The following is a 27,008-nucleotide window of genomic DNA, read 5'->3' as shown; positions in this document are numbered from 1 at the left end:
CGGGAGCGCTGCCACACTCCCAAGCGGCGCACTGTAGCAGTGCGCCACCGGGCCGGCCCTGTATTATCTTTTAATACTATTTTTCCACAAACTTTTTTTTTTTTTTTTTTTTTTTTTTTTTTTGTCTTTTTTCGGTGTCCGGCAACGGATTGCAACCCTCAGTGTTGCCCCCGTACCGGACCGGGGACCGGCAACGGGATTGCAACCCTCGGCGTTGCCCCCGCGCCTCGCTCAGCCAGTGAGCGGGAACCGGTCTGTATGTGGGATCCGAACCCTCGGGCGGGAGCGCCGCTGCGCTTCCCAAGTGGCGCACTTATCCAGTGTGCCACCGGGCCTGCCCATTCCACAAACTTTTTGAAGTACCCTCATATATATTCATGAAAATTAAGTAAAAATGCTTTAGAGGGATAGCTCATCTACAAATATATTATTATATATATTACTTCATTATTATTATTATATTATATTAATTTCATATGAAAACATTTTCATTTTTTAAATAAAATTTCCAAAATGGAAATTAAAAGGTATTGGTATAAATATGTTTTCAAATAAGTTGATGTTTTAAGGTTTTTTTAGTTTGTTTGGCCTGAGATTTAGTGATGATTATTTTCTTTTGCAGTGGAATCAAATACATTGCCTTTTTCACTTAATTCTTTGAGAAGCAGCCTAATTCTAGGATTTAGGAGGTAAGATGATCAACTTAAATGTTCTTTGCCTGAATATGGACTGATTTCTCCTGTTCTTTTGACCTATTGCATGAAGAAAGATAGAAATATTCTTATCTTCCAATATACTAATTACCTGAAATAACCTTACCTATTTTATTCTTTCTTCTAGGTAGTTGAATTGAGTTTAGGTAGCCCTTTGTTTCATCTTTTCCAAGAAATATACACAGAGTTGGTAAAAATCCTGTTTCTAGGAAGAAAGTGCTGTTTGCAAATGGCAAGTTGGAGTCATAGACAAATTTCCATGTATGTTCAGATTATTCTTTGAGCATTTAATTACAAGGTGACTTTTATTCAGTATAGTACTACTCCCCTTCTCTGTGTGTTCAGAGAGTGTTAATGACCTTTCTCTTCCTTTTTCTTTTTTCTTTTTTAAAAAGATGACCGGTAAGGGGATCTCAACCCTTGACTTGATGTTGTCAGCACCACACTCTCCCAAGTGAGCTAACTGGCCATCCCTATATATATAGGATCTGAACCCGTGGCCTTGGTGTTAGCAGCACCGCACTCTTCCAAGTGAGCCACGGGCTGGCCCTTCTCTTCCTTTTCCTTATTTTGAAAATTCAAACTTACAGAAAAGTTGAAAGAATAGTAAATATCCACATACCGTTTATCTAGATTCAGTAATTGTTAATATTTTTCCATATTTACTTTATTTCTCTCTCCTACACTTTGTCTTTCTCAAAACACACAGTGTATATATATATATATACACACACACACACACACACACACACACACACACACACAAACATATATCCATAAATGCATTTTTTATTCTTTTTTGCTGAACCACTTGAAGTTGTAATATCATGACACAGGATCTTTCAGCATTTATTTCTTGAGAATAAGCCATTATCTGTATTACCACAATACCAATATCACTCTTAAAAGAATTAATAGTACTGTATCATCATCTGAGATACATAGTCCGTGTTCAGGTATTCCCAGTTCTAAAAATTTCTTTTATAGCTGTTTTATTTTATTTTATTTATTTTTTTCCTTTTTGTCTTTTTTTACTGACTGGTAACGGGATTGCAACCCTCGGTGTTGCGCCCGCACCACGCTCAGCCAGTGAGCGGGAACCGGTCTCCACATGGGATCCGAATCCTCGGCGGGAGCGCCATTGCGCTCCCAAGCGGCGCACTCTCCAGTGTGCCACCGGGCTGGCCCAAGCTGTTTTATTTTTTGATTGAGGATTCAGTTAAGTTTATGCATTGCATTTGATTTGTCTCTTTATTCTCTTAATCCAGAACAATTCCCTTACCTTTTTTTGTTTTTTATGACATAGTTTATTCTTTTGAAGAGGCCAGGCTAGTTTTCCATACAGTGTTTCTCCTACATTTTGTATTTGTCTGATTTTTTTCTTCATAATGAGATTCAGATTAAACATTTTTAGCAAGAATACTTCATAGATGATGGGCCCTTCTTACTATATCACATCAAGGGATATAATATTAAGTGTCCAATATTGATCCTGTCAGCTCTTTGATCACTTGGCTAAGATGGTGATCCTCATGTTTCTCTCTCCTTTGCAAAAGAACCTCATCCCCCTTTAATTAGAAAGAAGTCTGTGGGGTGATACTTTGAGACTGTGTCTATTCTGTTTTTTCAGCACCTTCCTTCCACTCCTTGGTTCTAGCAGCCATTGGTAATTGTTGTTGAATCAGTTGTTAACATTGGTGTTTGTAAAAGTGTTGTTTCTAATTTTGTCATTCCTTCTGTATTTATAATATTAATGGCTTCTGATATTAATCCCAGTAATTTTTATATTGTTCAATGGTGGAAGAACTAGGGTTGTTTGTAAACACCTTCAGAACCTCCATTGTAGGCAAAAAGAGGTAGAATAATAAGTAGGTGAGATTCTATGTTGCTGCCCTTTTTTCTTTGATGTAATTTATAATTGTACATATTTATGGGGTACATGTGATAATTTGATACATGTTTACAATGTCTAATGATCAAGTCAGAGTAGTTGGGTTATCTATTACTTCATACATTTGTAATTTCTTTATGTTGGGAACATTCCATATTTTTTCTTCCAGCTATTTTGAAATATATAATGAATTATTGTTAACTGTAGTCACCCTACTGTGCTCTCAAACACTAGAACTTATTCCTTCTATCTAATTGTATTTTTTTAGCCATTAAACAGTGTTTCTTTACCACCCTTCCATTCCCACCCTTTTCAGCCTCTGATAACCACTATTCTACTCTTAACCTCCATGGGATCAATTTTATTTTACTTAACATACTGTCCTCCAGGCTCATCCATGTTGCTGCTAATGACAGGATTTCATTCTTTTTTTATGGTTGAATTATATTCTATTGTGTATATGTACTGTATTTTCTTTATCCATTCCTCCATTGGTGGACACTTAAGTTGATTCCAAATCTTGGCTGTTGTGAATAGTGCTGCAATAGACATGGAGGTGCAGATATCACTTTGATATACTGATTTTCTTTCCTTTGGGATCGCTGGATCATATGGTATTTCTTTCTTTCTTTCTTTGTTTTTTTTGGTATCTGGCTGATATGGGGATCTGAACCCTTTGACCTCAGTATTATAACACCGTGCTCTAACCAACTGAGCAAACCAGCCAGCTGGGTTTTTTTTCCCCCCTGGTGGCTGGCTGGTACAAGGGATCAAATGCTGGACCTTGTTGTTACCAGCACCACATTCTAATCAAAGGATCATATGGTAGTTCTATTTTTAGTTTTTTGAGGAACCTCCATATTGTTTACCATAATGGCTGTACTACTTTACACCCCCATCAACAGTGTACAAGAATCCCACTTCCTTTGCATCGCTGCCCTTTCTGTAGCTAGTGCAGTTTCATTCTTTTCAGTGATAGTTTTGTGTAAAATAAAACAACAAACAGAAAAACAGACAAGGTCTGGCCCTTTAAAGTTGTTGAAAAGTGTAGAATACATAATCAAGTGGATAAAAATGCTAGTAAAGCCAGATTTTAAAAAAAGAACCCACAGTGCATTGTGGAGTGAAATACAGTAACGCTTTCATATAGTGGTCACTGATGAAAGACTTGAAAAAGTTTTTCACTTAAACTTCCAGGTCATGGGTATTTCCTTATATTTTTTAGTCAGTTTGAATGGTAAAAAAAAGATACTTTCTGATAGTCTTTGAGCTTTTAGTGTCTTAAAGAGTAAAGTATGTAGCTGCTTGGCTCTCTAGTAAATGTGTGGGGTTGCTGTGTCTGTGTTTAATTGTGTTATCATCTTTGTTATAAGGTTTTTTTTGCTGTCACTCTTGATAACTTTCAGTACATTTACCTTTAGTAGCCTATACAGACACATGATTTTCTGCTTCTCATTTATTATGGGCTGGGAAATTAGGCAACCTAAGTCATTGTAATGTGGAAAAATAAAAGGGTCTGAATAAGGACATAGTATCTTTTATGTATTTTGAAATGTATGTATGTATTTATGTATCTTGTATGTAAATATCTTTTTCTATATTGTGTGACAAAGATTTTTGGCATCTATTTTGATTATCCTTTATTCTGAAGAAAGGATAAAATGTGCAGTGTGGAGGCTGGACTGAGTCAGAGATACATTTAGAATGCATTTTAATCTCAGAAATTTAGTTTGGGGTTTTTTTTTGGTTTGTTTTTAATGTCTTCCATGTTTGTAACATGCTCGTGCTTTTTTCTTCCTTCTTGAACATCTGGAGTATTAATGATAGGTATTTTGATGTCTTTGTCTACTAGTTTTATCATCTGTGTAATTTCTGGGTCTGTTTCTGTTGATTGGTTTTTTTTCCTCATTAGTTGTGCTTCTTTGTAACTTTTTTTTTTTTTTTTGGCAGTTGGCTGGCACAGGGGTAACTTTTTGTTGGATGTCAGACATTATGTTGGATTTTACACTGGTGGTTGCTGATTTTTTTTTTTTTTGTTCCTTTAAATATTTTTGAGCTTTGCTTTGAGACAGTTAAATTACTTGGAAACAGTGTCTCAGTGCTTGCTTTTACAATTTGTTAGGCAGGACTAGAGCAACCTATAGTCCATGATTATTCCCACTAAATTAGTTTAGCTCCACTATTGAGACAATATCCTTCTGTGAACTTTACCTGATGGCCCATATATTTCGAGAGTATTGGGAGTGAACTATTTTAAGCCCTGTGTGAGTTCTGGGAATTGTTCTACCTGCTCTTACTTAGAGCCTCTCAGCAGGTCACAGGTAGTTTTCTAAGCTTCAGAGTGTTTTCTCATGTATATGCTCATCAGCACTCAGAGAAAGGGCAGCTCTCTCCTGATCTCCAGAGCACTCTCTTTGTTCAGGTCTCCCCTCTCAGGCACTCTGCTCTGTGAATTCTGACTGTGTTGGCCTGAGTTTTCAACTCAGGGAACCACTGGCATCTAGGTTCTCCTTCCTTGTACTGGGGCCTAGAAACTCTCCAGACAAAAAGCTGGGCAGTCATAAGGCTTACCGTGTTTTTTTTTCCCCTTCTTTCAGTTATCACAGCTTTTATTTCATTCAGTGGTGAATCAAATGGTGTATTGTAAAATCCCTTCGGCAGTACATTCAGTACAGTATTGAAACAGTCACATTTGTGCTTCTAAGGTCCTGTTATATTCCAGCCAACTTTATTTATTTATTTATTTATTTTAAAGATGACCGGTAAGGGGATCTTAACCCTTGACTTGGTGTTGTCAGCACCACGCTCACCCAGTGAGCCAACCGGCCATCCCCATATGGGATCCGAACCCGTGGCCTTGGTGCCATCAGCACCGCACTCTCCCGAGTGAGCCACAGGCCGGCCCTCCAGCCAACTTTAGAATTGGCTGACTGACTAGGGAGAAAACTGAGTACTGATTGGCATTAAATCACAGGTCAGCCTTGTCATTGCCAATAGAGTCCAAACTAACTACCTTCAGCTCTATAAGGGTTATTAGCACATAAGAGATTCATCAAAAGTTATTCCTTGCCAAAAATAACTATTCATTTATCAGAAGTCTAAGAAGTTATTGAACAATATAATGAGATATTATAGTCACTTCAGCTAAATCTAAGGGAAACTTGGATATGCACTTTAATATTGGAATGTAGTTTTTAGAATAGTTATCTACCTTAAGTATGACCTGCCTAATACTAGTAGGTCCAGGGTCTAAGAGGCTTAGAATACAGTCTCCAACCTGTTTTGACCCAGATTTATTTTTTATGCTGTCCCACAATATTTTTGAAAAATCAGCACTATTTTCTTCATGTCTTTTGAGAGTGGTGTTTAAGTGGTGAGCTTACAGTATTTCTGTAAGTTGATAAGCTCAAGAAATGGTAGTTGACTACCAATCAAGTGTAAGGACTTTCCGTTTCATAAATTAAATTGTCTGTTACCATATATAGGCAAAGTCACTTGTAGAAATCTGTTTAAATTCGGTACTGTTTAGTTAGGGTGAGATAATTTAAGATTATTAGGGGATTTTTATTTAATTTTTATTTATTTATTTATTTATTTATTTGACCGGTAAGGGGATCGCAATCCTTGGCTCGGTGTCGTCCGCACCACGCTCAGCCCGTGAGTGCACTGAACCTGCGGTCTCGGCGCTACCAGCGCCACACTCTCCTGAGTGAGCCACGGGGCTGGCCCTAACTTTTTTTTTTTTTTTTAAATAAGGCTATGTTTGTAAGGGTATTTTAAAGGGTATACAGCTGTGACTGATAAATCAGTGAATTCTTTTGTCAAATTCAGGTGAGAAGATGTTTAGTATGAATAAGACTTGTTCTTTCACCCTAACAACAGAACTAGCTGAACAGAGTTCAAATAAGAAGGGCAATATGCATTTTATATAATACTGAAAGCATCACTACCAGAAATACTGAGTCACTTCTAAGAGACAAAATGGCACTGAAGTTTGTTTAAAACTTGGCTAGGAATATAACATATCAAAAAGAGAAATGTTTCAGAATTGACTTGGAGGCACCTAAGTCTATAGTAAATAGAAAAGTAGTTCTGTGGATAAGGAGAAATTTTCTGACCCAGTGGCAACCATCTGAACATAGCAAGTGAGAGTCTGTCCCTTTGAAGTGGTGCCACCTTCCATATGTTGAAAAAATCAAGTTTCTAATTCTGAAAATCGTAGAACCAGCTGCTAGCCCTATTGAAGCCACCATGTTAAATGCTAGATTTTAGGGTCCCCTTTTCAGTCACACTCCCACTGATGACATCCTAACCTCACCAGAATGGAGAAATGGAATGACGTGTTTGCTCTTAATTACATCCTAATCATATAGAAAACGAGCCAGAGGCTTAGGTGAGAGAAATGATGAGGAAGTCAGAAATTACTGACTTTTATATATCTGTGTCTTATGTATCACGTTGTCATTCCTCTTGGTCAACAAAAAGTCTCTGGCTCTGTGAACTTTGCCCCCTTTCTGCCCTCACGTGAGTAAGTAAACTCCTCACTAGATAGAAACAGGCACGTGATGTGGTTATTTATATTCCTTAACACCATATTCTTGACTTGATTTCTGTTTTACATTGGAGGGTAGAAAGTTGAATGTCTTATTTTGCTCTGTCTTATATTACATGAAATAAAAAAAATAATGAGGGGTTTTTTGTTGTTGTTGGTTTTTTTTAAATTGTTTTTTTTTGGGGGGGGGGGTGGCTGGCTGGCAAGGAAATCTGAGCCCATGACTTTGGTGTTACAAGGCTGCACTCTAACCAGCTGAGCTAACAGGCCAGCTCTTTGTGGTTTTTTTTAAAGCCAAAGTTTAATAGAAATGTAAATTGGATGCATGTGTGTTTGTATGAGCTCTCAGAGATCATGCAGAAATGTTCTACAAAGAGAAATAAATTTGTGGAGAAAGATTTGAAGGGATGGAAGGAATATACGTACAAAGACAAATTGAAAAGAGTATGTGTTAATAAAGGTTAAAGCTGGTTAAGAACCCAAGCTTTCAGATAGAAGTCATTTAAGTCAGTGTTCTGCATTTATGTTTTGTATGCTGTGTAATCATGGCAAGGTAATCAACATTTCAGTGTCTCCATTTTCTAATACAATGGAAAGATAATATGTGTGGCTATGATGGTTTGTAAATGCTATGAAAAGTGTCTTTTTGTAATAGGCCTATCTGTGTTTCTTTTTTTTTTTAAAGATGACTGGTAAGGCGATCTTAACCCTTGACTTGGTGTTATCAGCACCACACTCTCCCAAGTGAGCCACGGGCCGGCCTCCTATCTGTGTTTCTAAAGCAGCATTTAAAAGTTCTGAAAAGATTATTTGCAAATATTTTCATTTAGGGACTGTTGGGGGGGGGGAGTGTAGCATTGCTGTATGAAATTTATGAAAGTACTGTTAGAGTTGCCCAGATTTTGTAGACTCCTTTGTCTATAATAACCTAAGATTGTTAATGTTCCTTAATGATTTGGCAACAGTTTTCTTTCAAATTCCATTATCCCCCTAGAAAATCTTCACTTAAAAGCTGAAATCAGCCCTTAACAGTAATAATGTTAACCCTTTCTTCAAACCTACTTTTCAAACAGTAAGTTGTAAATGGAGTTAGGTATAAAGAAAAAAAGACCTCAAATCCTGCTCCCTCAAAAAATTCTTTTGGTTGGGGGCAGAGGAAAAGGCAAGAATTAATTTGTTAATTTATCAAATAGCAAAAGCCTAGGCTCATAGCCACCCTGCCTGGATTAAAAATGGCCCCACTGTTTTCAATAGTTGTGAGGACTTGAAAATTTTATTTTTTACTTTTTTATTGTGAAGTGTATTGTACATTCAGAGTAGTATCTAAAATTTAAATTTACCATGTAAAGAAGAAAACTAACACTTGTTACCCACCACTGAGATTAGGAAGTAGAATGTCAGTGGTACCTTATAACCTCATGTGTACTCCTCCTTCATCCCACAATGCCTTCTCCAGAGGTGCCTGCCATTCTCACTTGTGTGTAATCATTCCCTTGCTTTGGGCTATAATTGTGCCACTTTTATATACCACTGAACAATATATAGGTTAGTTTTGAAAGACTTAGTAGCAAACAAACTTGGCAGTAAGGAAGAAGCAGTACTTCCACTATTACATCAATTTCTTCCGGTAGAGTGTTATCTGAACACTCTCTGGGTGAGGGTCTGGCTTTCCTAACAGTTTACCAAAGCCCCTTCCAGGTATGTCAGTGAGGAAGGTCATGAGTGAGACCTGAGACTGTTAAAGATAGTTAAAAATCTCTTGTCATTCTACTTGTAAATATTTTAGTATACATCTCAGAACTTGGCTTTAAGTAAAACGACTATAACCACCATAATATCATCACATCTGACAAAATTAACAGTAGTAAGAAGAGGAGTTCATCAAATTTCCAAAGCAGTGCAGGATACAGGAAATATAAAGAGCCATTGCAAGTAGCCTAATCAAAAAAGCTGCCTAATTTTTATCAGTATAGATTTTTACTGTATCTTACTCTTCACTGTGCTACATTTTATCCCATAACGTCTTAGGTCTCCCTCTTTTGTCACTTAATATTTGGCACCAAAAAAAAAAAAAAATCTTTTTTGCATATGGAAATGACAAGTAGTCAGAGGAGGCTGCTTTATAATTGACAGGTGGGTTAGATGAAAACTCTCTTGTAATAGTTTTCTGTTACAGCCTAGAGATAATGATTTTTAGGTCAATTTATTATTTCTTCTGTTAACTGATTTATCAAAGATTTTCTTTCCCTCAAATCAAAATAAACACTGTACTAAACACATGGCTTCATAAACATTTTTTTCCCACCTATAGATCTTTTTCAAAACTTTTTTGTAATGTGATTCAGTAGGAGGGATAATCATAAGGAAGAGGATTCCAGAGGGGCATGTTAACATGTTTTTGTTTTTTAAAACATAGAATCACAGAAAGTTGCAAAGATAGGCATGTTAACATGTTTTTGTTTTTTGACACAGTGGGCCTATATACCCTTCACCCATCTCCTAGTGGTTACATCTTACATAACTCTACTACATTATCAGCACCAGGAATTGGAAATAGCTACAATGTGTGTACAAAGTTCTATTTTATCACCTGTAAATTCATGTAACCACTACTCCAATGAAGATACAGAATTACTCCTTCATCACATATATTCCCCTGGTGTTACTTCTTTATAGTCATTACCTCTCCATCCCCCACCCCCCATCCTTAACTCATGGCAATCACTAAATTGTTCTCAATTTCTGTAATTTTGTTATTTTGCAAATGTTATATAAATGAAATTCAGTAGGATGTTACGCTTTGCTTTTTCTCTCAACATAATGCCCCTGAAATCCATCCAAGTTGTTGCATGTATCAGTAGTTCACTGAATGTTTTTCAAGTAAAAATAAATGCCCTGTTAACTCACTATACCAAAACTCAGTCCACCCAAAACTGCCCACCCTCAAGTTTAAAAAGACTTATGAATTTTTGTGGGTTGTGTATATTATTATATTTACATTATAAAATTACCATGAAAGTAATTAACACATAATTAGTTTTCTTTAAGTATAAGTTTGATGTAAGCATACAAAGGTCATAGACATCAAGTACATAAAGCTTGGAAATAATATAAGACCAATGTTCATTATAGCTATTACTCTGTAAATTCAAAAAATACCAAATAGGGGTTTAAAGGCAATCTGATTTGAACAATTTATAAAAATGATTATAACCTCTTAGCCTAATCAGAGGTAACTAAAAAGCAGGTTTACTTGTCTATCCAAATTAATGTTTAATAAACAGAATTTCAGGCAACAAAGTAAAATTTTTTTTTGTCTTTTTGTCTTTTTGTCTTTTTCCGTGTCCGGCAACGGATCGCAACCCTCAGTGTTGCCCCCGTACCGGACCGGGGACCGGCAACGGGATTGCAACCCTCGGTGTTGCTCCCGCACCTCGCTCAGCCAGTGAGCGGGAACCGGTCTGTATGTGGGATCCGAACCCTCGGGCGGGAGCGCCTCCACGCTTCCCAAGCGGCGCACTATCCAGAGCGCCACTGGGCCGGCCCCCGGTGCTTCTGTTTTATAAATGGTTTTTCATTTAAAGAGACAAAATTAGTGTTGACCGTTCTTTTTGCTTTCTTTGAAATAATTTCAAATTTACAGAAGATTCTAAGAATAGTACAGAGAGCTCATGTATATACCACATTCACCAACTTTTAGCATTTTTTCATATATTCATTCCCTTCATACATTTATTCATCTGTCAAGTTACATATACATACACACACATAGATATGTAAAATGAATTTTTTCTGAATTATTTGAGCTTAGGTTACATATATCATGATTCTTCACTCTTTAATATGTCAGTATGTGATTCCATAGAACAAGGATATTGTCTCATACAAACAGTGCCGTTAACAAATTTAGGAAATTTAACATTGACGGAATATTTTTATCTAATATAGTTCATGTTACAGTTTTATCAATTATGTCCTTTTTAGCATTTCCCTCTCCTATACAGAACCCAGTTCAGGGATGGATGTTAGTTGTCATTTCTCTTTAATTTCTCTAATCTAGAGCCGTTCTTTAGTCTTTGTCTTTCATAACATTAACATTTTTGGAGAATGTATTTCATGGAGTGTTCCGCATGATGGTTCCCCTTAATTAGCTTCAAGTTAGATATCCCCAGCTGGTATACAACATGAGTGATATTCTGTCTTCTCAGAGAATTACAGCTAAAGGTGCACAATGCCTATCAGCATCCCATTAGTGACATTAATTTTGATCACCCGTCAAGATGTTTGATTTCTCCATTATGTGGATACTATTTTTCCCTTTGCAAGTAACAAGCAGTATGTGGGCACTTTGAAAGCATGGAAATATTCTGCTCTATTAAACTTGTACCCCAAGATTTCAGGGTGGTTCTTTAATGATTCTTGCCCAAACCACTCTTTATTTTCCCAAATCACTCTTTTTTGAAGATTCAAAATGGGTGAGGGTCAACCTTTCTAAAGTACCTTGTCCTGCAAATTCAACTAGATTTTACAAACATTTATTTACTTACTTATTTTAAGACTTTAATCTGTGCACACTACTTAAAATAATTGCTAGTGTATTTTAACTTAAAATGTTTGTTAAACCCTGGGTTTATTTTTAATCCTTTGCTGCCCTCTGCAGGTCTATGAATATAAATCTTTGGAGCAAGGTAAGTACTCCTAATATTGCAACTCATGAGGTGCTGTGTAAGGGCAAAATTTTTAATAGCTTCACACATTTATGGTGTACTATTATAAGCTAATGAATTTAGAATCTTGATATTGGTCATTTTTAAATAGTATGAAATTTGTTGTTGAAGTAATCCTGAGTTAGTCCTAAATTCTTAATAAGATTTTCAGCTTTTCCAAAAGAAAACTGTTAACATTATTATAGTGACTTTTGACCTTACAAATTTAATAATTAATTTTCTTAATATATATACAAGGTTACTTCAGAAACTTTGTGGAAAAATAGAAAAGGTAATATGAATATTTCCTTGAACTTTTTGAAGTAAACTCATGTACAGTTGTGTGTGTTTCCATATATGAATGAATATGCAGACCAAGTTTATACTGCTACCTTTTTAAGATGTTAACTGATTTTATGCAGGAAGTGTAATTATAATGATTTGTAAGAAAGATTTTCAGCTTAATAAAATTAGAATGCACATTATTGACTGAAATTCCCAATTAAAAAATTTTTTTAATCTAAATTTCATTCAATTCCATTTGTAGTATTACTCAAGCTGTCGTTTAAACTATATAGTCAATTCTCTTGGGATATTTATATCTAGAAATAATTCTTTTTTGACTAGAGAGATTTTCATTGGTTTATTTATTAAATGTATTTTTGTTCAAAATTTGGTATTACAGTTGGCTGTATTACATCTACTGTATGGCTACAATTTCGGGTAGAATTTGTCTTCTGTGTGTGTTGATTAAAAACACATTTGTAGATGAGAATTATTTTGTTTTGCTTTTCTTTTGAACAATTCTTGTTTCTACCTTTACTAGCCTTTGAGTTGCCATTAACTGCAGCATAATTTTCATGGTGGCATATGATAAATTTTGCCTAATTTACCTTATTAGCAAATAAATAATAGTAAAAGTAACTGCAGTTTGAGTTCTTAACACTTATATGCCAGGCACTCTTTTAAGAGCAATTAAGCTCAGTTGTAGAATACACATAAAGTAGTTCAAAATTCCTAACCCATATCACTTTGGACAACTACTATATGTTTCCATTCTTATTATTTTCAGCCTGAGGCTGTATAGTCAGATACAGTGTTCAAAGTCATAAGTCAGTACTGTAGGTTGCTGAAAGTGTTATATATAAATATATAATCATAAAATAATTATGATTAATAATTATTTTGATCATTAAATATATATTTGCATTTTTAAATAAAAATGTTGCCAGTAGAATATTGAAAAATAAGTGTTGTGCATGTTTTTTCATGTTTGAGAATTCAGTTGATAACAATCCATGAGAATAAACACGTTAGAACTTTTCAACCCTTTTGTTTTAGTTCCATTAAAATGAATGGAAAAGTGTCATTGAATAACTAAACAGTTTAGTTATTTCAGAGATTTTACTTTATTACTTCTCTAAAATATTTTACTTTATTATTTCTGTAAAACTTCATTTGAAGGGAGGAAACTGGTCCAATTTTAATGAGACCAAGAACAATATGATGAGGAATAATATTGGTTGATAATTTCTATAAGCATTTTTCTATTTATAAAAATTTATTTTAAATGATATACAAGCAAATCATTTTAGAGGCTTTCTTTGTGATATTTAAAAAAAAAGTTGCAGTTTTCTTTCAACATGGGTTTGTTTTTGTCTTTAAAAGACAAACCTATTATTTAAAAACAAAACAATCTCCTTGGTGGGTAGGGTTGGTGGTGTTGAATTACTGTGATATAGAATAATACCTTACTAGGGAGAGGCTTTATTATTTCAGTAATTCAATTTCAGATTGTGTTTGTTCTTGTTTGCTTCTCTTGCTGCAATGCACGAATTTTCTGTCTTACCAGATAACAGAATTGTTGTACAAGGATGGACGTTATTGCCGGGAGCCTCTAGGACCAACGGGTAGCGTTTCAATTTCGATGATTGTAACTTATCCACAAATCCATTCTTCTGTGTAATGATGGGCTAGAAGGATTACAGCAGTAAACACTTTCTTTTTGAAAGTGAAATTTGAAAATATTTGGTTATAAATTTTTATATGGATAACCACAACATTTTGAGATCTATGAGGTGTTTGGTTTTATTGTAATTATTTTTTTAAAAACAGTTGGGAGGCTTTTTCTTTTTGGATATCAAGTAAATGCTTCTTATAGCATCTATGAAAATAGGCTTAAAATCAATGATTCTTCAGGTTTATGTGATTTTAATGTTTTGCAGGTGTAGATAATTTTAAACATAAAGTATGAAAAAGGTCTCATGGATTTTTTCCACTTAAATGTAATTTATTACCCAAAATACATTATTTTGACATTTAATGCTTTTCATTTTTTATGTAATAAAGCTTAGAATATATAGTGTTCTGTAAGAAGGTATCCTTCTTGAAAGTTCAAATTTCCTATCGTAAGTATTAACACGTGGCCCTATACATTTTATGCTTCAATGCATAGGAAAATTACTGTTGTTACAAAACATCTTTGTTAATCTTGGATTTTCATTGGCTAATAGGCAGCTCTCCACAGGATTACTGTATCTGCTTATTAAAATTATTTAACTTTCTATACTCAACATTTAACAATCCTTTCTAATTTATGTCTTTCTGTAAATATTATTCACAAAAAAATTAGTATAGAAATGTGTACAAGACATTTATTTATTCTTATTGCTTGTTATTTGGACAGAAGAGGGGTAGGGCCTTGGGCAGGACCACTTCTGTCACAGAGTGGTGGAAAAAAATGGATTGAAGTAAGATTCAGTACTGAAAAGCTGTCACTCGGTCTGAAAATAATTAATATTCCTTTCACTCACCAGTTAGATATGTGCTCCCAAACCACATAATCTCTATGCCTCAGTGATCATTGTTGCCATTTCAGAGCCTCTCATCAGGGTGACATCTCACACCAAAATGATTTCTTATAAATTAATCTTGATAACATGACAGTCTCAGTAATTTTAGTGGAATGCTTTCTCTTGTTTTTTTCCACAGAAGCTGTTGGCTATTTTCTTTATAACTTGATTGACAGCATGAGTGACTCAGAGGTACAGGCCAAGGAGGAGCATTTGAGACAATACTTCCATCAGCTGAAGGAGATGGTACCATTTCATTTTTTGCTATATAATGCCTGTCCTGTCTGACATGTATCTATTAGATTTGAAATTGCTGCTTTTAAGTACAACCAGACCACTTCTCAATGACATGCAAGAGTTGGAGACTTAAATTATGTCTGTGATAATTTCTGTTAGACAAATTTCAGTTTTGTTGTTTAAAACTCAGGTTTTTCCCCCCTTCCTTCCTTTTGCACAGAATGTAAAAATTCCTGAAAATATCTACAGAGGCATTCGTAATCTACTGAATAGCTACCATGTTCCTGAATTGATTAAGGTGTGTGTGAAATAATAATCAACTTTATAAAATGCTTAATTTATATATAAAAGCATGTTAAAATTTTATTTAAATATGTTTAAAAATGTATTTCAGTGACAGTCATTAAAACAAAGCTTTTTATTGATTGTTGGTAAATACTGTTTATATATTGAATAATATATTTAAAACATTAGTTAAAATGATTAACCAAAGTGTGAGTGAACATAATTTCTGAAAAATTTTGGAAAGATGGAAAAGTAGCAGTAAAATGAGGTGAGAATTTCAAAATTTTCTTTTGACATTTTTCCATGTTTTTTCTAATTCTCTACTAATTTAAATCCCAATTTTAGGATGTTAATATGTTGGTTGAAAGAGAGAAGACAGATTCTCAAAAAGTAAGTAGATTTTTGAGTGGATTCTACATGTTATAATAACCACATTTAATAAGAATTCTAGACTGTCCTTGTAAAACCAGTGGTTCATCTAACATTTTTATCGTCTTGCATACCACTAAAGAGTTGGTAAAACCTATTCCCCATCTCAGAAAAATCAACATATGTAAGAAATTTGCAGATGATCTCAGGAGGTTTGTAAACCCCTGTAGTCCATCCATGGACCCCAGTTAATATCTCTGATATCATTTATGACATTTAGGAAATTATAAAAGAAAGTCAGTTTAAAGGGAAGAGTGGCAAGGGGTGCATTTTGTGTTTTTAGTAAGTTTTTCTTTTCTTTTTTCTTTCCATTTCTACAGACTCTTCAACTTACATCATCTGATTTGGAGTCTACACTTGAAAAACTAAAAGCTGCAAATCAATCTATAAGAGATGTCCTAAGGCAACTCATTTTAATGCTTTGTTCAGAAGAGGTAACATTTGTTTAAATATTTCAAATATGCTCTTAAGGTAAAAAAATTTTTATAGATAACAGTAGGCAAAACCAGTAATAATATTTGTGAATTTTATAATTGATTATTATACATCATACTTATGAAGAATGCAATTAAAATGAAAGGTTAACTAATTTCAGCTACACCTTGAATGGCATGTTTTCGGGTTGCTATAGTTTGTTTACAATAATCTACAAAGTGAGTGATAGTAACAGCTGTGATAGGTTTATCATACATGCCAAATGTCCTTTCAAGCCATGGCTCCGGTCTCAGATATCTAGATTGTCAAGCAACTGATACATTCAGTAGTCATTTGCAAGTCAAATATTACTAGGTTGTTAATGCAGGGATTGAAATTCCATTTTCCTGCTGGAAAAAAGCTCTTTCTGAGATAAAGGGTCTCTTGCCTTTTTTCAGCAGGCGTCCAGCTGTACTTTGTGTTCATTTTAGTGTATGTCTGCAATTTGTGGGGTATCACTAGACTTTTTTCAGTTTCTAGTTCAGTATGATTTGTCCATAAGCCTGTGGTTTTAGGGGGGGAAAATCATCACTAACTTTAAAATTATAACATGCTACTTTTAAATTCTAAAATATTTTTTCACCTTACTTGGATACTAAAATAGACTTAGCAACTTTTCAGTGATATATGTTTGGAAATTAGACTGCGAGTAGGGGCTGACTTGGGAAATATTTAATCTAGAATTCTTTTTTTATAATACAATATACAAAGCTGAAACATCAAATATGGTATAAATAATGGCCTATTTTATATTACAGATAATAAACCTTTTAAACCTTTCATATGTGTCTGACTCGTCTGCTTTTTAAAAGATGAATAAAAATACCGAGGGGTAGGCAGAGTCAGGTTGATAATATGAAACCATTTATTTTTAAAGTACTATTAACTTTTTCTAAACTCGGAACATTAAAACTAAAAATGTGACATTTTTACCTTTATATTAATTATTTCCTTTTTTTTTTTTACTTCTATCCTTTATTTTAGAATATGCAAAAGGCCCTCGAGGTGAAAGCAAAATATGAATCGGACATGGTTGTCGGAGGCTATGCAGCTTTAATAAATTTGTGTTGTCGACATGATAATGCAGAAGATGCATTGAACTTGAAACAAGAATTGTGAGTACCCTGGCAATTAAACAAGTCATCATTTATGGTGATTTATAGTCCTTGATGGATCACCTAGATTGAATATTACTCTCTTATATAAGGTAATTAAAAATAATTCTTTTGTGGTCGATGTTTGTGAAATTTCATAATATGAGGCTCTTTGATTAATTATGACTTGTTTCAGGAAGGTGTCTTTAAGTATAAGACATTTTATTCCTTAAAGCCAAGGTTTTTTCCCATTGATTATGCAACTGCATGTCATATCGGTGGTGATGGTAACTGTTTTATAAGGCTTGATAACATTTACCTTTCTATATTGCAGTGTAAACAAAGTTCTTTTCATTTCTCAGGTATTTTTGGTTTCCCAACTTGATAGATTTATCAAATAAAAATTCTTTTTGGGTATTTCAGTGTTCATAATAGTTTAGAATCACTCAAAGTGCTGTGAAGCCAGAGTTTCTTCATTTGTATCATTTGCACATGGAGTGATGCAATATGTATGTAGTGTTAGGTTTTTACTACTATGGTCACTTTGAATATAATTACATGTGAATTTGTATATGGCTTCAAAAATAAATCTTAACTGAAAGTATAGAGGCCAATGTTAATAACAATTCTGACCTACTGATAAGCTTTTGAAAGTGATAAAATGGATATTACAGTCCTTTTGCAGTTAATCAGCTGTTAACATAATATAAATGTGGCTTTAATTTTTAGTGACCGTTTGTATTCATCCGCTGTCCTTGACACCAGCAAGTATGTAGGCCTTGTAAAAGTATTGGGAAAGCATGGGAAGCTCCAAGGTAAGCATTGACACATAAAAGAAATATATGATTCAAGTATCCTACCACTGGAATAACATGTGAATTGATATTAATGGTATATCATGTCCTGCAAAGTGCTTGAACACTTTGCATACAAATTTGCATGTGAATCCAACCAGAGCTGTATGGACAGTGTGGGCCATTAGTTTTAATGGATTGGCAAGCTTGTCATTTACATTTGCACAGCTCAGTGCTTTTTGCATTTCTGCAGCTAGTTTTTATTAGCATTGCTGTTTGGATTGAGTTTGAAGATCATGACTTATGGCACGATTTGCTTATACGCCTGCACTAATGGCTTTGTTTTTGCTTAAGAAGGTCTGAATGCTGAACATAAAACCTACAAACATAATCTTATATATAAGAATCTGAATTTTGCGTTAGTCCCTGTCTTAACTTTTAATAACATTAACAAAATGTATAAAGTTTTTATTTAGAAGTTCATGGGAAAAGCATAGCTGTTAAATAGCTGATTTTCATACTCTAATTTTCTTATTGTTGAGATAATGCTAAGCTTAATATAATTAATCACATTTGATAATATTCTGTTTGCTTGTTTCTTAACTTTCTAATTTAGCTTTATTTTCAAACTTCCTTTTTAGCCTTCTTCTATTTCTAGAAAAGACTTTTAATTTTATTATAAGAGAGAATGTATGGGAGACCTGTTTTATTTGCACAAGCAATTTTTTTCCTAGGAAGCCTTTCTAACACAGAAAACTGTTTATAAGGATTAGCCTGCTTTTTAAAGATCACTTTTTGTAAAGTGGTCGAAACATTTTGCGTAGTAAGAACAGCATTATTAAAATGCACTTATTTCATATCCTAAAATGTTTGTTTCTGCCTTACTAATGAAGCTTAATGAATCTAATGTATTAACATTCAGTCTTCTGGAAAGCTTTCATTGGCTCTGCTTGGCTAATTAGTATCGACATAGCAAACAGGCCCTATCGGTATCAGACCATTAGTCTGGCTGTATATACAGTGTAAACACATCTTTATTATCTGGCCTCCTGACAAGCCATCTGCTGAAGAAACAATGGTGTGATTTAGCAGATGTTAGCTCTGAATGATAAAAGCATCCATTTAGTAGGATCTTACAGCTATAGGGCAGACCATACAGGGTTATGTGGTGCAGAGTGGGCACACAGTCCCTATCTATAATTTGTAGTCAAAGTTGCAGGGAAATGATAAAACCATGCTATTGTGGATTTATAATTGTAGTCTCGTTTAGAAATGCAAGTAGTAATTAACTTGAAATCGGCATTATACACTAGAATTTACATTCCTGCTGGGCTTGAAATGCTGTTTTAATAGCAGTTTGTTTTCCCTACATGAAATTACCTAAGGGTCTTTTGTGTTACTTCATTGTAGATGCTATTACCATTCTAAAGGAGATGAAAGAGAAGGATGTTCTCATCCAAGATGTAACAGTCTTGTCCTTCTTCCACATCCTAAATGGCGCAGCTTTAAGAGGTGAAATTGAAACAGTAAAACAGTTGCATGAAGCCATTGTAACTCTAGGATTAGCAAAACCATCTGCCAGCATAAGTTCTCCATTGGTCACTGTATACCTGGAAAAGTAAGTTCATTGAATTTTGAATTTTACATGTTGGCATTAAAAGAATGAATAATCATTTTGGGGTAATACTTTGTAAATACTCTGGTGATGTGGAATGGAAGCCTTCGAGGTCATTTGCCACAGAATAAGAGTACTAATATGAACCAGGTGACCTTTAAATCACTAGCATCCCTGTGGTCCTATGGATTACTTTTCAATGGAATGGTCTCTGGTGATTTTTTCTGTAGGAGCATGTGATGATGTTACATGAAATTGAATTCAGTTTTTCCCAGTTTTAAGCCTAGTCAGTGTTAATTATTAATAAATATAAGAAAGCAGGATCCTCTAGAACTTTTGATTGTGTATCATGACTGCTGTTCAGGTAGTCAATGTAGAAGCATCTCTTCAGTGCTCCTTTACTCCATGTGATATTTTAATTACGTTTACCAATACAGTTATTCTAGCTTTGATAAATGTTGTAGAAGGTTTCTCTGTCTTGTGGGAAGGTGAATTTTGTTGATAGGGCAAGATTTATTGAGTCTGAAAGTTATTCCATTTAAAATGCTCTTGTTGGTGCCCAATTTAGGGTGGCTTTTGCAGTGCAAATTATAAAATCAGTCTACTAGTTTGTAAAGAGTGAAACATTTTAGTAAGATGATTAAGCACTCTTTATCTTTTCCTTTTGCGTTTGTTTTTGTTTTCTGTTTTGTTTTTCATTTCTTAATTCTTAACCTCTTTGTCGTCTTTTCCATGGCTTAATGCAGTTTGTAATCTGCTTATTTTGTGATTAGGGTATGGATGTTGCCCTATCAATGCCAGGAGAAAAATAAAATATTTTAATGGCTCTCATATTCTCCCCAAATTTCGGGTAGTTTTCTTTACTTATATATTTTAATGGCTCTCATATTCTCCCCAAATTTCGGGTAGTTTTCTTTACTTATATATTTTAATGGCTCTCATATTCTCCCCAAATTTCGGGTAGTTTTCTTTACTTATTAGGGGGTATAATTAATTGAATTTAATGAATGATTTAATATTGAATATACAATGTAGAATAAAAAACATCTCTTAACTAGCTCTCTGTTAGGAAATGTATACACACACCACACACACACAAATACACGTGTGCGTGCACACACTAAATAATTCCTTTGCCATCCAATCAAAAACAGTTATCAAGTTAGATGATTGGCCAAATCTTAACTTCACAGTCTCAGCCTTACATCCTTTTAAAGAAATAGTGTTTCAAACAATTACTGTGTTACTGAGTTCTCATACTCACAGCCAACTTTATATAGAAATCGTATAATTAATATGCTTCCTTCTAGAATTTTTTTGATTGTTTAAAAAGACCCATCTCTGCAAATTGCATGTGGAACTCTGTATAGGGATTTGAAAGAAATGGGCCCAGTGCCCAGAAGAATTAAGCCCTCCTACACTACTGGGCAAAAATAAAGTAATTAACAATGAAAATGAGGCCATGGTAGAAAAGTATCTTACAAATAGAAATTCTTCAAAGATGGAGGAAATGTGAAAGTTTTCCGAAAGAGGTCTGCAGATGGGGCTCATGAACCAGGGAGAACTTACCCAAGAGAAAATGCAAACAACATGGTATTCAGATGTTAAACTGGAGCATGCTCTGTGCTTATGATTGTTCAGTGCAGTCAAATATTTGTATGTCTCAGTCAAATTTGGCTGTCCCTTTTAATTGGTCTGAATAAATTAGTATCTTTTCCTTTATGGTGTCTTACTACTTTCAGATACTTATAAAAATTATCACCTTCAATTTTTATTTGCCTAGGTTTTTAGGTTTTTGTGTTAGTGTTAGTCTTTTGGTTTTATTTTTGTTTTATTCTCTTTCCTTTGCAGAGGCAGTCTCTATAACAAGGTCTTTCAGTTTTACTTCTCATAATAACAAGGTTTTATTGACTTTTAGAATCATGAGAATAATAAAAAGGAGATAAAGGATATTTCATATTTATAAAATTGTGGAAAGCAGCAGTATCACTTCTAGTGGAGAAATGCTGGAGTAAAACATTGACTTCAAAACTTTTTTGAACTATGATTCCCCAACTGATGAAAGATAGCTAATTAATTCAGAATCATGAGAAATACTAGCCTGCCAAAAAGTCTGCATGTATTTGATTTGATTAAATATGTTTAATCTTCAGTAATATCATGTAATTGACGTCAGCAGGTATGAGCTCATCTGAAGATTGAACCTTACTTATTAAAACTTGAGATAAAATTATGAAAAACATTTCAGAACATCATAAAAAGTCTTCATTCTTTCATTCAAAAGCAAGCATCTTTTCGGCATGTCATTGTAAAAGACTCTAAAGGATATCACTTTCATATTGTAATTCTGAAGCAAATCCATGAGATTGAGTTCCTTAGAAAGATAAAGCTTTAGATTCAGTACACCTTAGTTTTGAACAGACTTTTCCAGCATTGGATAAAACACAGGAGAAATTAATACTCTTGTCAGTTTGTTTTACTTGGATAATGTAAAACTTCGTGGGTATGTAAATGCATTTGCCAAGGGAAACCCAAAACAATAACAGGTTTGCAAAATTATAAGAAGTAAATTAACCTGCTCTATTATGAAAATGATAATACCTGCATTGAAGAGAAAAGAAATGCACAGAGTTAAACAAAATCTTCATCTATTTCATTTACATTATATTATAGAGTATAAGCTACATATCTACATGTAGTCCAAATGAATGTTATTTTTAACATTTTCTTTTGTAAGTACAGTACTTTATTTTTACTGAAATAATGCCTGATTGAAGTCATGTCTGATTCAGGGATCCTCCACATTAAGGAAGAAAGAAATGCTTTAAAAAAGGTTAAAAGAGCTTCTGGTTAGTCTTCATGTTATGGTAAAGGAGATGAAATTAATAAAATCTGGGGAAATTAGATTTAAAAGCATAAAAATTTGTGTAATGCAGTTTCAAATTCACTTGTTTTATAGCTGATCCATTTGGTTTCACTACATGTGAAAAATATCTGAAGCTGTTTAACTGGATTATATTAATGCAAATGATCAAAGCAGCTTTAATTTCTGCTTTCCATTAAGGATTTTTTTGTGCTAATTTGTGCTGTAATCTGTATATGTACATATGCATTTCATTTAAGTGCATGATGGACTTTGTATATATAATCCTTCCAGAACTCTTGCTAAATTAATGTCAAGTTCTTCATAAAGGTCACAATTTCTGTAAGAGGAACCTATAACAATACAAGTTTTGAAACTCACTATAATGCTTCAGTATGTTACATAAATGGGAAATATACTTTTAAAAATGCTGATTATTCTGTCATACACAGCCCCTTTCAATTTTAGCATCTTCATTTGTACTGGATATTTTTATTATTTATGGGAACGCTTGCCTTCTAGAGTAAAACTCTTTATGTGCTGAAAGGAAATTAAGGAGGTTTGGCTCTTTTACTCCATTATTGCAATTAAGAATTTAGCATCATCAGTGCCAAAGGACAAAAAGTGGTTCATTTGCCCTGGGGGGACAGGACAGTGATAAGATGATTTTTCGTCAGGGATCATTGGGTCGTAATTAAGTTACATTCATGGCTATTGCTTTTTGAAGGATGATTGGTAAATGACAGGCTTCATGTGCTTAGTACGGACAGTGTGCAGTAGGGTTTTTTCTCTCTGTGTCAGAAAATCCTGTTGAGCCTGATAATGTAAATGTGGCATTTTATTCTGAACAAAAGAGCAGGGAAATGAGCTATCTTGTCTAATCATTCAGTTGTTTAACACCGACTTCCAGTTTAGACTCAATTGGCTGGAAAGCACTTGACATGTGAAGTTAGTGCTGTTCGGAACGCATGTTTGAGTAAATTTTAAAGTAAGTGACAGCTAAATTGTACCTAGGGAAATTACAAAGCCTTCAACACAGTTAATTTTTTGGGGAGGATTAGTTGTAATTGCAACACCAGTCTCCTTGAAGATTCCTCATTTATAGATGATGAACAGAAAAAAAACATTTAGCTCTTTCAAGGGCTGGTTCTCATAAAAGAATAATTTTTGTGAAGATGATGGTTTATCCTGAATTGATTGCTCCTCATTCTGAACATCTGCTTAAGATTTTATAGAATAGTTTGATTTTAGGTGCTGAGTTTGGTTTTTTGTTTTTTGGTTTTTTTCTCCCTCTTTAAAACTCTTCCCCCCGCCTCCTCTTTTCCTTTCTCTAGTGATTTCAGATTTGAGAGCTTTTCAATCAGTAAACCCTTTAGGTAAATTGCCACTTCGCTAACACCTTATGCATAATGTTGAAGCATTTTATTCCAATTAAAAGTCAATACTTGTTATCTTTTTTGTTGTTTAAATTAAGTATACTTCGTGATTGGAAAGTTATTTATAGTAAGGAGACTAAGTTTAAAGCTGTTGATAAGTGAATAGTTGTCATTGGTTCTCATTTTAATAATTCAAAATTGTATGAAACACATTTATGATTTTTACAGTTATATGCATTGAGGAATTTATTTGAGTTAGGAGTACATTGTTTCCTGGTACCTCGAAGTAAATATTTTTATGATCAGTGGATGCCTCATATGAATGTATGTCCAGCAAACTTATATCTTACGTAGTGTTTGCTTTTCTGTCAGTGATATCAGAGCATAGTTTAATTTCATAATAAGGACTAAAGAGGTAACATCAGATTTGCTATTTGAGCTTTAAACTTGCCTTTTTTGGACATTCCTATGTGTAATGATGAAAAATTATAATTTGTAGTAGTTTTATATATAGTCATGTTCCCTTAAAAAATGAATTACATGTTATAAAATGAATTTTGATATGGGCCAATTATAAATGTGTGTTCTTAAAGTTTAGAACTATAGAATCTTCTTTTCCCCAGTTATGTCTTTATTTCCATAGGCTCACAGAATTTTGTTACAGCTTATATTGTTAATTTGTGTCAATCAAAATATTACTTTTTAAAATAATTACTTTTTATTAGCATGTATAATTTTATTCATGAAAATTACATAGTCCTTTGAAATTTTGGGGGTAGGGTCTGGTCTTTGAAAATATCACTTTTTTTTTAGAGATAATGGTATGATAGAGTTGATTTTCATTTAGTGTTATTTGAGATTTGTGAAAGCAATGACTGAATTTTGGCGGGGGCTGCTGGCCGATACGGGGATCTGAACTCTTGACCTTGGTGTTGCAAGGCTGCACTTTAACCAACTGAGCTAAGCAGCCAGCCCGAGTGACTAAATTTTTATGAGGAATGGACTTATAAAAATTTGTATGTAAAATTTTAGGAATTATGCATATATTCTGAGAAAAGAATGGAATCAAACTTTTGAGTGCAGAATTAATGTGTTGACAAGATTTCTTCAAAGGAATATTGTTATTTTCCAGTAAAATTTTAAGTCATTTCTGGTGTACAGAGTGTACAAAGGAAATCACACACCACTTTTAAGCCACAGATGCAAGATGTATACTCATTCTCCCACATTTAGTCCTAAGGCAGTTTCTGCCTTTTTCCTTTTGATATTTTGCTCTTCTTACTGATTTCATCCTGCTTAATAAAAGTAGTATTTTCACACGATAATTTCTCTACTGGCATGAAATGTGTGTAGGTGACCTAATAAGCACATATTCATAAAACCTCACAGTGTTAGAACTGGGAGAGAACCCAAAGGTCCTTGAGTTCAGTCATTGTGATAATCTGCTTTTCATCACAACTTCTAGAAATGTATCACCTTACAGCCAAATTGCCTGTAGTACTTACCAGTTGGGATTGAAATTGAAGGTCCTGTGAGTATACAACTGTCTTCACAGCAATGTAAATTTTAAATGCTTTTTCATATTTTTCAGTTCCATCACGTAAGTTTTCAAGCTTTGATAGGAAAGGTTAATGGTGACATAAATTACATGAGGAATGTACATTTTTATCTTTTTAAAATGTGATCCAACCACAAATCAGAATGTAGATAACAGGGACTGAAAAGAATTGACTAGTTATTTAGTTCATTTCTATCTTCAGTATACTTTGTATGAAGTGTTTCATTATAGATTTCTAATTCATTTTGTTAGCAACCTAAAAGAAGTAACATTGTTACTTAACGTTACTAACAAATATATGAATTATTTCCATTTTGCTATTCTTGTCTTTTCTGTTGTTGTTCTGTGTGTGTATAATTTTCAGAAGCATATATTTGGAGACCAAAGATTATTAACATGTCGCTTTGATTGACAGAACAATTATTCATGCATTTATTGATAGCTTTGACCTAATGTAGGGGAAATACAATTGAAACAATACTATTCTAGTTTGAGAATTGATCTGAAAAAGCAAATCTTGCCACTTAAAATCATATGTGTTAGTTTTGCTTTTAGAAGTGTTTTAGTAGTTTTCCATGTAGTAGAATTGTAGAAAGCCAATAACTGAACCTGTTTCTGAAGCAAGGGAAAATACTGATTATATAGAGCTTTATATCATACGTGGTAGCTACTGTAGTGTTACTCTTGTATGACAGTAATCTAGCCTGCAACATCTACTTGCGGTTTTGAAATTAACCTGTAATTTAGTCTTCACCCCAAATGACAAAAATTCAAATGACTCTGTGGGGTGCCAGAAGATGCACTGTAAACAGGGCTTAGTAAGGGGATACGGTAGAGTTCTGACAGGATAGGCTCGTTTTCACTGTGGCAGTATTATTGCAGTAAAATTAACACTTCTTCATTGTATTTTACTTTTTTAGTACAATTTAAAATCTTATTCTGGATAAAATAGTAATTCAGTCTAGGGCAACATAATATTTGTATAATGAACAAAAATGTTAAGGCCTTAATGGAAAATTGAAGAGGTTTTCTTCTTTATGAAAACTTGTGTGTGAGAGAAATTTATATTCTCTACATAAACTGTCACTAATTGTCAGTAGTTGTACTTTGGCTTATGCCTCTAACCATGCCTCTTTTAAAATATATTTCATACTCTCTTTTCAAAAATCTTTAATTTCTCATTCCGAATTGTACCACCTTATTAGGTTATTCAAACAACAGTGCTTTTTTTTTTTTTTAAAAGATGACCGGTAAGGGGATCTTAACCCTTGACTTGGTATTGTCAGCACCACACTTACCCAGTGAGCTAACTGGCCATCCCTATATGGGATCCGAACCCGTGGCCTTGGCATTATCAGAACCACACTCACCCGAGTGAGCCACGGGCCGGGCCGAAACAACAGTGCTTTTATTTATTTATTTTTTTGTCTTTTTCCGTGTCCGGCAATGGATCACAACCCTCAGTGTCGCCCCCGTACCAGACCGGGACCGGCAACGGGATCACAGCCCTCAGTGTTGCTCCCGCGCCTCGCTCAGCCAGTGAGCAGGAACCGGTCTGTATGTGGGATC

At 34.1% G+C, this 27,008-nt stretch overlaps 1 protein-coding gene across 1 annotated transcript in view; it reads left to right on the top strand.

Moving 5' to 3' along the window:
* Nucleotides 1-27,008, top strand: part of LOC103599066 (leucine-rich PPR motif-containing protein, mitochondrial-like) — a gene marked incomplete at its 3' end in the record, with an annotated part of 106,863 nt that overhangs the window by 44,395 nt on the left and 35,460 nt on the right. Inside the window, exons 14-23 of the mRNA XM_008583156.1 lie at nt 623-689; nt 11,817-11,844; nt 13,715-13,772; nt 14,854-14,960; nt 15,172-15,249; nt 15,582-15,626; nt 15,986-16,099; nt 17,124-17,254; nt 17,963-18,048; nt 19,438-19,645. Coding sequence (XP_008581378.1) covers nt 623-689; nt 11,817-11,844; nt 13,715-13,772; nt 14,854-14,960; nt 15,172-15,249; nt 15,582-15,626; nt 15,986-16,099; nt 17,124-17,254; nt 17,963-18,048; nt 19,438-19,645 — 922 coding nt within the window. The remainder of the gene's footprint in view (nt 1-622; nt 690-11,816; nt 11,845-13,714; nt 13,773-14,853; nt 14,961-15,171; nt 15,250-15,581; nt 15,627-15,985; nt 16,100-17,123; nt 17,255-17,962; nt 18,049-19,437; nt 19,646-27,008) is intronic.

Source organism: Galeopterus variegatus, unplaced genomic scaffold (genome assembly GCF_000696425.1).
Source record: "Galeopterus variegatus unplaced genomic scaffold, G_variegatus-3.0.2 Scaffold2840, whole genome shotgun sequence".
Classification (NCBI taxonomy): domain Eukaryota; kingdom Metazoa; phylum Chordata; class Mammalia; order Dermoptera; family Cynocephalidae; genus Galeopterus; species Galeopterus variegatus.
This window is presented reverse-complemented; position numbering and strand designations above follow the sequence as displayed.